The 14,379-nt window shown below is 35.2% G+C and overlaps 1 protein-coding gene across 1 annotated transcript in view; it reads left to right on the top strand.

The window, feature by feature from the left end:
- Positions 1 to 13,008, top strand: part of MGAT4C (MGAT4 family member C) — a 70,122-nt gene extending 57,114 nt beyond the window's left edge. Inside the window, exons 3-4 of the mRNA XM_005679782.3 lie at positions 6,448 to 6,595; positions 11,056 to 13,008. Coding sequence (XP_005679839.1) covers positions 6,448 to 6,595; positions 11,056 to 12,197 — 1,290 coding nt within the window. The 3' untranslated portion in view covers positions 12,198 to 13,008. The remainder of the gene's footprint in view (positions 1 to 6,447; positions 6,596 to 11,055) is intronic.

The raw sequence follows: 14,379 nt of genomic DNA, 5'->3' as shown, positions 1-14,379 counted from the left end.
ATTTTTTGGCCACACCACACAATTATAGATACTTAGTTCCTGACCAGGGAACAAACCCATGCTCTCTACAATGGAAGCACAGAGACTTAACCACTGGGCTGCCAGGGAAATTCCCTGAATGAATTTTAAGTGAATTATGAAGGTATACAAAAAGACACATTCTGACTGATTGTGAGAACTCAATATGTCTCTATTATTTATTTTTGTTATGATTGTCACATAATTCATGTCTAATGAGAATAATTATGGGCATTATTTCTTATTCACTTTTTCCATCATAATTGATGTTAAGATATCTGAGAAAATTTTAATACTTGTACAATTATTCTTGTTTACATATTTCAGAAAACCAAAGCCTTTGAACATACAGAGAACTGGAAAGTACTTTCTTTCATAGAAGCATGCTGAAAACTTTCAATTAATAGCTTAATTAGAGAGACTCTGACAACAACTTCAAAGATCATTTCCTAGTAAAATGTTTTATTTTATTAATTGAAAATGATTTAGTAACTGCCAGTTACTTGCCAGATACTATTCTATATCCTACAAGCCAACAAAATGATCTTAGTTGGTACAGATTTTCTTAGGAGGTCTTCTGTAAAGCATCTTGCCTCCCCTAGCATTGTTCTTAGATGGTGAAATTCTGTCACATTCCAAGATCTTGACTCTGCCTATGTCTTTTACCTTCAATTATAGGTTTAATATTGTGGGCTTTTACCTTCAAGTATAGGTCTAATTTTACCATCCTTAGTCAATTCACCATACTGAAGGTACCACAGTTAATAGAATTTGACTAGGCATGATCTAGTTAAACATAGCAAACTGGAAAGACTTACTAGTAATATGCATTTTAGATTTTTTTAGCCTGACTATTAGGTTTATGAAATTTAAGGACAATAGAGCAAAACCTAGGTGATCCAGCTATTTTTTAATTAAGAGAATTGAAGATTGTAAATTAATTAGAGGAGGTTTGATTAATGATTTAATTTTGTAATAAACATTTATTTTTTGCATCTCTGTGTACTGGTGAAAGTAAATCACGTCTTGTAAATCAAAAACATGGTATTGGTAGGATGCTTGTTGCATTTAGTGATGATAAGACTCTTTCAAGTGCAATTTCAATATTTAACTTTAAGCAGACAAAATATTATATGCAGCAAACATCTTTATGTCTTTTGGAAGAAAACCACTTCAATTCACCATAAAATATATAAGAAATAATAGAGTACATACCCATAAGATAAAATTCTATTGCTCTATTTATACATTTCTGTCTAAACATCAGTCCTACCCGCGTTATTTAAAAGTGTGATTTAATGAAGTAGCTCTTACTAAAGAGTACTTTCTCAATGAAATTTGGCTACATTAGCCATATACCACCAGGGAAGTCCATATATATCTAATCAGATTTACAAATCATCCCTGATACAGAGAAGAGATTGCTTCTTAGCTTAAAAAACTGAATTCATTTTTAAATATTTACTTTCTGTTAGAAAAAGTAAATTAAAATGGAAGTTAAGTATAAGCATGCCCCCATTTTGAAAATTTAGTGACAATATTTTTATTAAGTATTCACTCTTTACTAGAGGATGTTTTCTACCTAAATTACATTTTGGACCAAATTTTATCCCAAGGCTTAATATGTATAAACTTTTAAATATTCATTGTATTCATGTACAATTACATTAAAATTGTTCTTCTACAATGTGTTTAGTGCAGTTCAATTCAGTTGCTCAGTTGTGTCCGGCTCTTTGCCACCCCATGAACAGCAGGACGCGAGGCCTCCCGGTCCATCACCAACTCCCAGAGTCTAGCCAAACCCATGTCCATCAAGTTGGTGATGCGATCCAACCATCTCATACTCTGTTGTCCCCTTCTCCTCCTGCCCTCAATCTTTCCCAGCATAAGGGTCTTTTCAGATGAGTCCGCTCTTTGCATGAGGTGTCCAAAGTACTGGAGTTTCAGCTTCAACATCATTCCCTCCAAAGAAATCCCAGGGCTGATCTCCTTCAGAATGGACTGGTTGTATCTCCTTGCAGTCCAAGGGACTCTCAAGAGTCTTCTGCAACACCACAGTTCAAAAACATCAATTCTTCAGCGCTCAGCTTTCTTTATAGTCCAACTCTCACATCCATACATGACCACTGGAAAAACCATAGCCTTGACTAGACGGACCTTTGTTGGCAAAGTAATGTCTCTGCTTTTGAATATGCTATTTGGGTTGGTCATAACTTTCCTTCCAAGGAGTAAGCGTCTTTTAATTTCATGGCTGCAATCACTATCTGCAGTGATTTTAGAGCCCCCCAAAATAAAGTCTGACACTGTTTCCACTGTTTCCCCATCTATTTGCCATGAAGTGATAGGACCAGATGCCATGATCTTCATTTTCTGAATGTTGAGCTTTAAGCCAACTTTTTCACTCTCCTCTTTCACTTTCATCAAGAGGCTCTTTAGTTCTTCTTCACTTTCTGCCATAAGGATGGTGTCATCTGCATATCTGAGGTTACTGATATTTCTCCCGGTAATCTTGATTCCAGTTGTGCTTCTTCCAGCCCAGCGTTTCTCATGATGTAAGCTGCATATAAGTTAAATAAGCAGGGTGACAATATACAGCCTTGATGTACTCCTTTTCCTATTTGGAACCAGTCTGTTGTTCCATGTCCAGTTCTAACTGTTGCTTCCTGACCTGCATACAGATTTCTCAAGAGGCAGGTCAGGTGGTCTGGTATTCCCATCTCTTTCAGAATTTTCCAGTTTTTTGTGATCCCCACAGTCAAAGGCTTTGGCATAGTCAATAAGGCAGAAATAGATGTTTTTCTGGAACTCTCTTGCTTTTTCAATGATCCAGTGGATGTTGGCAACTTGATCTCTGGTTCCTCTGCCTTTTCTAAAACCAGGTTGAGCATCTCAAAGTTCATGGTTCACATATTACTGAAGCCTGGCTTGAAGAATTTTAAGCAATGTGTTAATATCCATAGAAAACTGGCCTCTTAGTTGTGGCATGAGGAACCTAGTTCCCTGATACAGGATTGAACCCCAGCCCCCTACATTGGGAGCACAGTCCTAACCACTGGACCACCGGGGAAGTCCACTGGTTTTTTTTTTTTAATCAGGAGGAAATTATAGTTATAATTCAGAGAACTCAGATAAACAATTGCAGTAATAAGGCCTCTAGGGTTATTTAGCACATGTATTCTACTCTTCTTGCTAGAAAATCCATCAATGGCCCCAAATCCTGAGCGTATAACAGCTTAGTGTAATGTGTATATGATAGAGGCATATGTGCCTTTCAGTAGGAAAGAAAGCCAAGTTCAGTATAATAGACAAATTGTATTACAGGGCAAACTAAGTAGAAGAGACACTGCATGCCCAATCAACTTAGCCTCTCAGCTGTGAGCATCTTCAAAGTAGCCACTAGGGTATATATTTAGCCTGTAGCTAGTCCATTGAATTTCATTCCCATCCAGAAAATGATTGTCATAAAGCTTTGTCTTATTACTGAAAACACACTACAGCATAGTAGCTGTAGAAAGAAGGTATCCAGGGAGAGCCTGGCTGTTCAGGTAGATGCTTCTGGAAAGCAGCCAACAAGGCTGACTCAGGTGAAAGTTGTATTATTTATTTATGCTGAAAAGTGTAAAGACTTGTTCTTGAGAATTTAATAAAGTGCTTTCATATGTCTCATTTCATCTTATATTCTGTTATGTCCTTCAATCAGGATGAATGTACCCTATCTTATCACAGAAAAGGTCTGGATTTTTACGTGTTCAAGATAGAATTCTTAAAGAGATATTCAATATCCTGCACTTCCTTTAGAATGTGACATCAAATAAGAACAGAGTGGTAAAATGAATTCAGTATTGTGACTACTGCCTGATTTTTATAAATGTATTTTCTAGATCCTATTAAATATGGACATAATATTTACTATTAAAGTAGATAATGCAAAATTGAGTCTCCAGTTACCTTTTGAAAATCCTAAATTTGCTCATTTTAAAACTTGCGTGATTTTTTTTAGGTTTTCAGAAATACAAAGATGAAAATATTTATGTCCAATTAATTTAAAATAATCAGAATTCAATGGATATTAGTACATTTATACAACTAGCCTCCCAAGTTTAATGTCATTTATTTTAAAATTCTGTAACTTATAGATGGCAAACACATTATAAATCATGATAAAGTATTTTCTTTGTCCAAATTATCAAGGCAATATAAAATATAGAAATACACTATTAAAAAGCAAATATAAGCTCATAAACATAATTCAATATACAGAAAGGATATACAGAATGCATATTCATTTATCAAGGACCAGATTAAAAGTTCTTGCCAGTCAATGTTCACTGTTTCAACTTTTATTCTAAGACAATTTCAGCCTGGCCATAGGTTGAAAACTTTGAGTTAGTCATCTTTTCCATTGATATTTGAATTTAAAATAAAGCAGTAAATGTTCCAACTAAAGTAAAATTCATATTTGAATCCTTTCTAATATTTTAGGATAATGTTTAATTGATTAAAGTTTCATTGACCACAGTCAGATAGTATGAGGACCAAATTCATTTAATACATTTACTTGCCCTGTTGTCTTAATGGCATTGCTCATACCTGACCTGCCAATCCTATACTCAGTAGTCAAAATATCCACAGAACTCACACAGCACAACAGATACTTTGCCAGAAAAGAAAAAAAAAAAATCTAATGAGGTTGTCCTAATATTCTACCAGTGATAATAAACCATATACAAAAGCCAAGCAGGTCATCATGTTGCTAGTAATGTATAACTAATAGAAAGTGAAAAGTGAAAGTGAAGTCACTCAGTCGTGCCCGACTCTTTGCGACCCCATGGACTGTAACTTATCAGGCTCATCTGTCCATGGGATTTTTCCAGGCAATAGTACTGGAGTGGATTGCCGTTTCCTTCTTCAGCGGATCTTCCTGACCCAGGGATCGAACCCAGGTCTCCCACATTGTAGACAGACGCTGTTCAAATGATTAGATAATCAAAATCTACAACTGAATTTATATCAAAGGGAGATAAAGGGAAGCAATTAATTGTTAGCAGGATATTTTTAAGCTGAATAGGAATATCTTCTTGAATATAAACCATCCTGAAAATTGTATGACATAATTCCCTTATCAAATTGATACTAAAATTTTTAAATATAAAAGATCTAAACTTCACTTTCATCAGGACACTCCCTCTCCCCCTCTACACTCACAAGCAACAAGCAAACATCATGGGAAAGACCTGTACATAGTCTAAAGACATTTCTTTGAACATTTGGTATTAATGTCTCTTAGTCAACATATCTTGAAGATATTTGTAAAAAATAGTATCATTTCACAAAGACCATGCCTGTCCATTCTCAATAGCCTTCGATTATAGTGGCTACATAAATGACTGACTAACACTTCTGATTAATAAGTTATTCAAACTCCAATCATTATGTTCACTGTTGCATCCTTCTAATCATTCCTAAAATTTCAAAATCTTAGAAATAATGTGTGGTCTTTTATTTGACAGGACTTGAAGAAGAGTAAATAGTTTAATATGATTCAGATATGGGGACTCTAATGAGAACTAGCTTTACATGAAACTGTAAAGATCACTGTCAAGTTTGAAGATTCTTGTAAAGAATTTTAATTTTAACATGAAAACAGTGGGAGTTTTCAATTTTTTTATCAAAAGAATGCCATTATTAATGTATGCTTTAGAAAAGCAACTGTAAGCATAAAATAAAAAGTGGAAAATAGTGAACAGAATCTAGAATTCGGGTGAAAAATAATTATTTACAGCTTCTAATGCCAGTAACTGATATTTATATAATATCCATATTAAAGACTCTTGAGAGTCCCTTGGACTGCGAGGAGATCAAACATAAAGGGAACCAACCTTGTATATTCATTGGAAGGACTGCTACTACACCTGAAGTTCTAATACTTTGGCCACCTGATGCAAAGAGCCAACTCATTGGAAAAAACCCTGCTGCTGCTGCTGCTGCTAAATAACTTCAGTTGTGTCCAACTCTGTGTGACCCCACAGACGGCAGCCCACCAGGCTCTGCCATCTATGGGATTTTCCAGGCAAGAGTACTGGAGTGGGTTGCCATTTCCTTCTCCAGACCCTGATTGTAGAAAAGATTGAAGGCAGGAGCAGAAGGAGACGACAGAGGATGAGATGGGTAGATGGCATCACAACACCAACTCAATGGACATGAGTTTGAGCAAGCTCCGGGAGATGGTGAAGGACAGGGAAGCCTGGTGTGCTGCAGTCCATAGGGTTGCAAAGAGTTGGACACGAGTGAGCAACTGAACAACAACAACAAAATATTGTATATCAGATTATATATATATGTATAATTATTATTATTATTGTGTAAGGAGAAAGTTTATTTAATCCATGACCATCTGTTATTTCTCTCTTCCTCCTTCTTGGCATTCAGGAAGGAGACAAACAGATTTTAAGGGAAACATCTACACATCAGCTGAGTCCAGAACACTACATGCATACTTTCAAAGATTTGTCCAATTTCTCAGGAGCCCTCAATGTCACCTATCGCTACTTAGCTGTCATGCCTTTACAAAGAAAGCGTAAGTATACTTATACTTTTAAAATCAATAACAATAAAATACTTTGTTTTAAAATAATGATAGCATGCTTCATTTGTATAACAAGAAATCTATGGGCTTTACTAACATAATATATATTTTGGGAAACATTTAGTGTTTCTTCACAAATTCGGTTATTGACCAATCCAATTTCATTAATAACAACACCAAAAAAATTAAATGCCTAATTGTGACATGAAGTTTTTAACAGCTTGCTATAGAATTCATGTAGGGAGACTAGGAAAAAGCAATTCACTTTAACTTTTTTAAGTTAGCTTTTGAAAATAATTATTCCCACAGTGATACATTTTCAAACACTGGTTTTATGACATGCCACCAGTTTGAAGTAGTGAAAGTCACTGTATTTGTTTCCTAAGATGTCATAACAAATGGTCACAAACTAGGTGGTCTGAAACAATGGAAATGGATTCTCTCACATTGCTGGAAGCCAGAATTCAGAAGCCAGGATGCTGGCAGCACCAGACTCCAGCTAGAGGAGAACCCTTCCTTGCCTCCTCTGGGTGTTAGCCGCACTTGGCATTCCTTGGTTAGTTGTAGCAAAACTGCAATCACTGCCACTCTCTCCACATGGCCCTTCTTTGTCTCTCTGTGTTCTCTCCCATTCTTATAAGGAAATTAGTCATTGAATTTATGGCCCAATCTAAATCCAATATGATTTCATCTGGAGATCTTTAACTAATTGCATCTTCAAAGACTATTTTCAAATAAGGTCACAGTCTAAAGTTCCAGATAGACATGAAATTTTGGAAGCAATTATTCAATCCACTGCAGGAACTTTGATCCAAGAAGTAACATACTACATTTCATGAATTTCAAGACATTATAAATTATAGAAAATATCATGATCTAATTGATGTACCTCTAAGAAAGTACAAGCATCATAAATTTTAAGTTGTAAGATGCTATCAGTTGTGATATACAACCTGAGTTTAAAATATTTCTGTGTGAAAAATATGTTTTAGAATCAGTGACACACAGTGATATCATGAACTTCTTTTTTTAATTTATTTTATTTTTTATTAAATTTTATTTTATTTTTTTCTCTTTTTTTTTTTCCTTAATTTTAAAATCTTTAATTCTTACATGTGTTCCCAAACATGAACCCCCCTCCCACCTCCCTCCCCATAGCATCTCTCTGGGTCATCCCCATGCACCAGCCCCAAGCATGCTGTATCCTGCATCAGACATTGACTGGCGATTCGATTCTTACATGATAGTATACATGTTAGAATGCCATTCTCCAAAATCATCCCACCCTCTCTCTCTCCCTCTGAGCCCAAAAGTCCGTTATACACATCTCTGTCTTTTTTGCTGTCTTGAATACAGGGTCGTCATTGCCATCTTTCTAAATTCCATATATATGTGTTAGTATACTGTATAATGTTTTTCTTTCTGGCTTACTTCACTCTGTATAATCGGCTCCAGTTTCATCCATCTCATCAGAACTGATTCAAATGAATTCTTTTTAATGGCTGAGTAATACTCCATTGTGTATATGTACCACAGCTTTCTTATCCATTCATCTGCTGATGGACAACTAGGTTGTTTCCATGTCCTGGCTATTATAAACAGTGCTGCGATGAACATTGGGGTACATGTGTCTCTTTCAATTCTGGTTTCCTCGGTGTGTATGCCCAGCAGTGGGATTGCTGGGTCATAAGGTAGTTCTATTTGCAATTTTTTAAGGAATCTCCACACTGTTCTCCATAGTGGCTGTACTAGTTTGCATTCCCACCAACAGTGTAAGAGGGTTCCCTTTTGTCCACACCCTCTCCAGCATTTATTGCTTGCAGATTTTTGGATCACAGACATTCTGACTGGTGTGAAGTGGTACCTCATTGTGGTTTTGATTTGCATTTCTCTAATAATGAGTGATGTTGAGCATCTTTTCATGTGTTTGTTAGCCATCTGTATGTCTTCTTTGGAGAAATGTCTATTTAGTTCTTTGGCCCATTTTTTGATTGGGTCGTTTATTTTTCTGGAATTGAGTTGCATAAGTTGCTTGTATATTTTTGAGATTAGTTGTCTGTCAGTTGCTTCATTTGCTATTATTTTCTCCCATTCAGAAGGCTGTCTTTTCACCTTGCTTATATTTTCCTTTGTTGTGCAGAAGCTTTTAATTTTAATTAGATCCCATTTGTTTATTTTTGCTTTTATTTCCAATATTCTGGGAGGTGGATCATAGAGGATCCTGCTGTGATTTATGTCTGAGAGTGTTTTGCCTATGTTCTCCTCTAGGAGTTTTATAGTTTCTGGTCTTACATTTAGATCTTTAATTCATTTTGAGTTTATTTTTGTGTGTGGTGTTAGAAAGTGATCTAGTTTCATTCTTTTACAAGTGGTTGACCAGTTTTCCCAGCACCACTTGTTAAAGAGATTGTCTTTACTCCATTGTATATTCTTGCCCCCTTTGTCAAAGATAACGTGTCCATATGTGTGTGGATTTATCTCTGGGCTTTCTATTTTGTTCCATTGATCTATATGTCTGTCTTTGTGCCAGTACCATACTGTTTTGATGACTGTGGCTTTGTAGTAGAGCCTGAAGTCAGGCAAGTTGATTCCTCCAGTTCCATTCTTCTTTCTCAAGATTGCTTTGGGTATTCGAGGTTTTTTGTATTTCCATACAAATCTTGAAATTATTTGTTCTAGTTCTGTGAAAAATATGGCTGGTAGCTTGATAGGGATTGCATTGAATTTGTAAATTGCTTTGGGTAGTATACTCATTTTCACTATATTGATTCTTCCGATCCATGAACATGGTATATTTCTCCATCTATTAGTGTCCTCTTTGATTTCTTTCATCAGTGTTTTATAGTTTTCTATATATAGGTCTTTAGTTTCTTTAGGTAGATATATTCCTAAGTATTTTATTCTTTTCATTGCAATGGTGAATGGAATTGTTTCCTTAATTTCTTTTCCTACTTTCTCATTATTAGTGTATAGGAATGCAAGGGATTTCTGTGTGTTGATTTTATATCCTGCAACTTTACTATATTCATTGATTAGCTCTAGTAATTTTCTGGTGGAGTCTTTAGGGTTTGCTATGTAGAGGATCATGTCATCTGCAAACAGTGAGAGTTTTACTTCTTCTTTTCCAATTTGGATTCCTTTTATTTCTTTTTCTGCTCTGATTGCTGTGGCCAAAACTTCCAGAACTATGTTGAATAGTAGTGGTGAAAGTGGGCACCCTTGACTTGTTCCTGACTTTAGGGGAAATGCTTTCAATTTTTCACCATTGAGGATAATGTTTGCTGTGGGTTTGTCATATATAGCTTTTATTATGTTGAGGTATGTTCCTTCTATTCCTGCTTTCTGGAGAGTTTTTATCATAAATGGATGTTGAATTTTGTCAAAGGCCTTGTCTGCATCTATTGAGATAATCATATGGTTTTTATTTTTCAATTTGTTAATGTGGTGAATTACATTGATCGATTTGCGGATATTGAAGAATCTTTGCATCCCTGGGATAAAGCCCACTTGGTCATGGTGTATGATCTTTTTAATGTGTTGTTGGATTCTGATTGCTAGAATTTTGTTGAGGATTTTTGCATCTATGTTCATCAAGTCCAAGAAACACAGAGAGTTCCAAATAGGATAAACCCAAGGCGAAACACATATCATGAACTTCTTAGTAGGTGGTGTGGAGACCACAAAAACTGAGTTCCCTGTTAAGAAGTGTTTATGCAAATGAGTTTGTGATCACCAGGTTGAGGAAAAATTGCAATAGTTTAGCTTTCTTTAAATCTTTTTTCTTCCATTTCAAAGGTCTACTTCTCTTAAACTTCCTCCTAATTTCAAAGACTGACACTATTTTTTAAAATCTCCATTTATTGCACCACCTTTTTTCACACATTACTAATCCCTTTCCATACTAAATTTACAAATGTGTGCTGGCACGTATACCAACTGCTTTATACTAAAGAGGCAATACAAAATAGAGAGTTTGTGTGTGTTAGTCACTCAGTTGTGTCTGACTTTTTGAGGCCCTGCAGACTGTAGCCTTCCAGACTTCTCTGTCCATGGGATTCTCCAGGCAAGAATACTGGAGTGGTTTGCCATTTCCTTTTACAACTGCTTTATACTAAAGAGGTAATACAAAACAGAGAGTGAGAGCAGGCAAGAATATTGCAGTAATTTGCCATTTCCTCCTCCAGGGGATCGTCCTGACCCAGGGATTGAACCGGTTACTCCTGTGTCTCCTGCAATGGCAGGCAGTCTTTACCACTGTGCCACCTGGGAAGCTTTTGCATATTTAGCATAATTCTCTAATCACAAAATGCTCTATATATGATCATTCACTTAGATGTACTTAATAGAGCAGAAGGCCTAAGGGGAAAAGAACTTTTTTTTTTCTTTTTTCTATGTTATTCAAAACCCAGTTTCACCTTTAATTTGTCTTCATTCTGGATTCTTTTGTTTAGGATTTCTTACAATTGGACTTTCATCAGTGAGACGAAAAAAAGGAAGCTATTTACTTGAGACAATCAAGTCAATTTTTGAGCAATCCAGCTATGAAGAATTGAAGGAAATTTCAGTGGTGGTTCATCTAGCTGACTTTAACTCATCCTGGCGTGAGGTCATGCTGCAAGATATTACACAGAAATTTGCCCACCATATTATTGCTGGAAGGTTAATGGTTATACATGCTCCAGAGGAATATTACCCAATCCTGAGTGGCCTTAAAAGAAATTACAATGATCCAGAAGATAGAGTCAGATTTCGTTCCAAGCAAAATGTAGATTATGCTTTTTTGCTCAACTTTTGTGCCAATATTTCATACTATTATGTAATGCTTGAAGATGATGTTCGTTGTTCAAAAAATTTCTTAACTGCCATCAAGAAAGTCATTGCATCCTTAGAAGGAACTTACTGGGTAACCCTTGAGTTCTCTAAGCTTGGCTATATTGGAAAACTTTATCATTCTCATGATCTCCCACGTTTGGCACATTTTTTATTAATGTTTTATCAAGAAATGCCTTGTGATTGGCTATTGACTCATTTCCGGAGTCTGTTAGCTCAGAAAAATGTGATTCGTTTTAAACCATCTCTCTTTCAGCACATGGGTTACTATTCATCATATAAAGGAACTGAGAATAAGTTGAAGGATGATGATTTTGAAGAGGAGCCATTTGACCTCCCAGATAACCCTCCTGCAAGTCTGTATACCAACATGAGTGTTTTTGAAAATTATGATGCAAGCAAAGCTTACAGTAGTGTTGATGACTACTTCTGGGGGAAACCACCTTCAACAGGAGATGTCTTTGTGATTATATTTGAAAAACCAATTGTAATTAAAAGAATTAAAGTGAATACTGGAACAGAAGATCGACAAAATGATATTTTGCATCATGGAGCTCTAGATGTTGGGGGGAATATTCGATATTTTAAACAAAATAGACAATGTGTTACTTATATTAAACTAGGAGAATTCAGAAATGGAAATTTTGAAGTATCTGATGTAAATCAAAAAATTCCATTTGATATACATTGTATGAGGATATATGTTACCAAAACACAAAAGGAATGGCTGATTATTAGGAGTATTAGCATTTGGACTTCTTAGCCAATGAAATCAATATGTCCAGTTACTGAAGCAGGTCTTCCTGTTTCCTGCTTTGCTACGTCCTCTTTTGCTCCCTTTGTCCTTTAGAGGGAAAGCAATGGATTGGATAATTAAAAAGTCAATCATTTTGGCAGTTTTGATCTGCTCATTTTCAGCATACTTTTACTTTTATGCACACATTTATTTCAACTTTTGAAGCTGTGTATCAGTTCATAGTTAATAATACTTTTGTTTATATTTTAATGTTATTGTGTTACTTTCAAAATTTCATCTGCATGTCAAAAAGGCGACATGAAGGATTTAAAATGAGAAAATGTGGTTTGTTCAATTATGAATTGTGAAAGATAGTTCCCACTGTATGCACATAGTCAAGAATTTATTTCATTATATCATTAGATAAATTTTATTAAGCATCTCTGTGACTATGCAGTTGGTTAGAATGATAATCTGTCTTGTTTTTCTTGTAAACTTAGGTTACCATAGACTTCTGTACATCTACAATGAATACCTCCTCATAGAAGTGATGTCTTTACAATAGAAATTTGTGTGTCACTGAGGTGATGAAAAGAAGAAAAAAACTTAATATCCTCCCCTGATTATTTATATAGGAGGGGAAATTGTTCAATGTACAAAAATTTGAACACCTACTGTCAATAAATTTTCTGTGGGAAGCACTCTTTTTCCAGGTTCCCTTTTGCAAAAATAAAGGTTATGCTCAATATTTTCAGGTTCCACTGGGTACCTGCATTTAATAGAAAAAAAAATAGAGAAGGTTTATGGTTATTCCATTCCTAATGAACATTTTCAGTATATGCAGAAAATTTTTGAAATTGATTTTATATGTTTGTATTAAAATTCATATGCTTAAAATCCTTGTGATTTATCATATACTTTTTTGGAGTTCAAATGGACATTTTATGAAGGAAGAACATAAGAAACAGAAATCAGTCATTTTTTCTACACTTATAGCAAGTTCAGGATGAGAGATCAAATGTTTTAATATCCAGACTATGTTCTTTCTCTTATGTAGAGATTGGTCTTCACATAATTTATGCTCTAGTTTCTCTGGTACATGAGTGTCAGTTAAAAAGTTATTCTATCTGAAAAGAGCTTGCATAATTTTTCCATAAGTCATGTTGTCATTCTATAAAATAATCCTGAAGTATCCTAAATGATACTCTTGTGATATATGCACCCAAATGGTAAGCAAACTTGTCTAAATTTTACTGTGAGGGACTTCACCATAGTGTCTACACATAGAGTCATTAAAGCAATTCAGGACACCTATATTAGTGCATCCTAAAATCATTGTTTTTTCAGAATGTCCTTAGCTTGTCTCATCCTTTTCTTTTTTGACAAACAGCAAAGATGAAGTGATTTATTGTTTATTGTTGTTCAGTCGTTAAGTTGTATCCAACTCTTTGTGACCCCCATGGACTGCAGCACACCAGGCTTCCATGTCCTTCACAATCTCCCAGAGTTAACTCAAGCTCATGAAGACAAATAAATATACTAGTATACAGATGAATGTACAACATATACAATATGGAGAGATAGATGAAATACGAGACTTGGGATAATGAGAAGACAAGGAATTCCTCTTGTTCTTCTTTCCATCCTGAAACAAAATTCTTAGGAATCACTTGTATGATAGAGTCTAAGAAAAGACTGGAAAATATTTTATTAATTTTATTCAAATAAATTAAATTAGAAACAGATAAAATTATTAAGAATTTTTTTATTGATACAATAGCAAATATGTACTTTCTTTGCACACAGTTGCTACAGTATTTGAGAAAACAATGAATGTATAATATTCTGTGGCACATTTAAGTGTCAAAGCTATAAGAAAAATACTGCCAATAGACTGCCAAGGAGGAGACATAAGAGATGCAGGTTGGATCCTTGGGTCATGAAGATCCCCTGGAGAAGGAAATGGCAGCCCACTCTAGTAGTATTCCTGCCTAGAGAATTCCATGGACTGAGGAGCTGGGTGGGCTACGGTCCATAGAGTCACAAAGAGTAGGACAATACTGAAGAGACTTAACACATGCCTGCCACTAAACTATTACCTTTATTTTGATTTGGAAGATGCTTGCCAGATACTTAAAGATACTCCATATTCTTGACTTTTCTCTCTTTTATTACCTGGCTAACTGTATAGTATTCTACACACATCTTA

The sequence above is a fragment of the Capra hircus genome, chromosome 5, assembly GCF_001704415.2.
Source record: "Capra hircus breed San Clemente chromosome 5, ASM170441v1, whole genome shotgun sequence".
In the NCBI taxonomy this organism is placed as follows: Eukaryota; Metazoa; Chordata; class Mammalia; order Artiodactyla; family Bovidae; genus Capra; species Capra hircus.
This window is presented reverse-complemented; position numbering and strand designations above follow the sequence as displayed.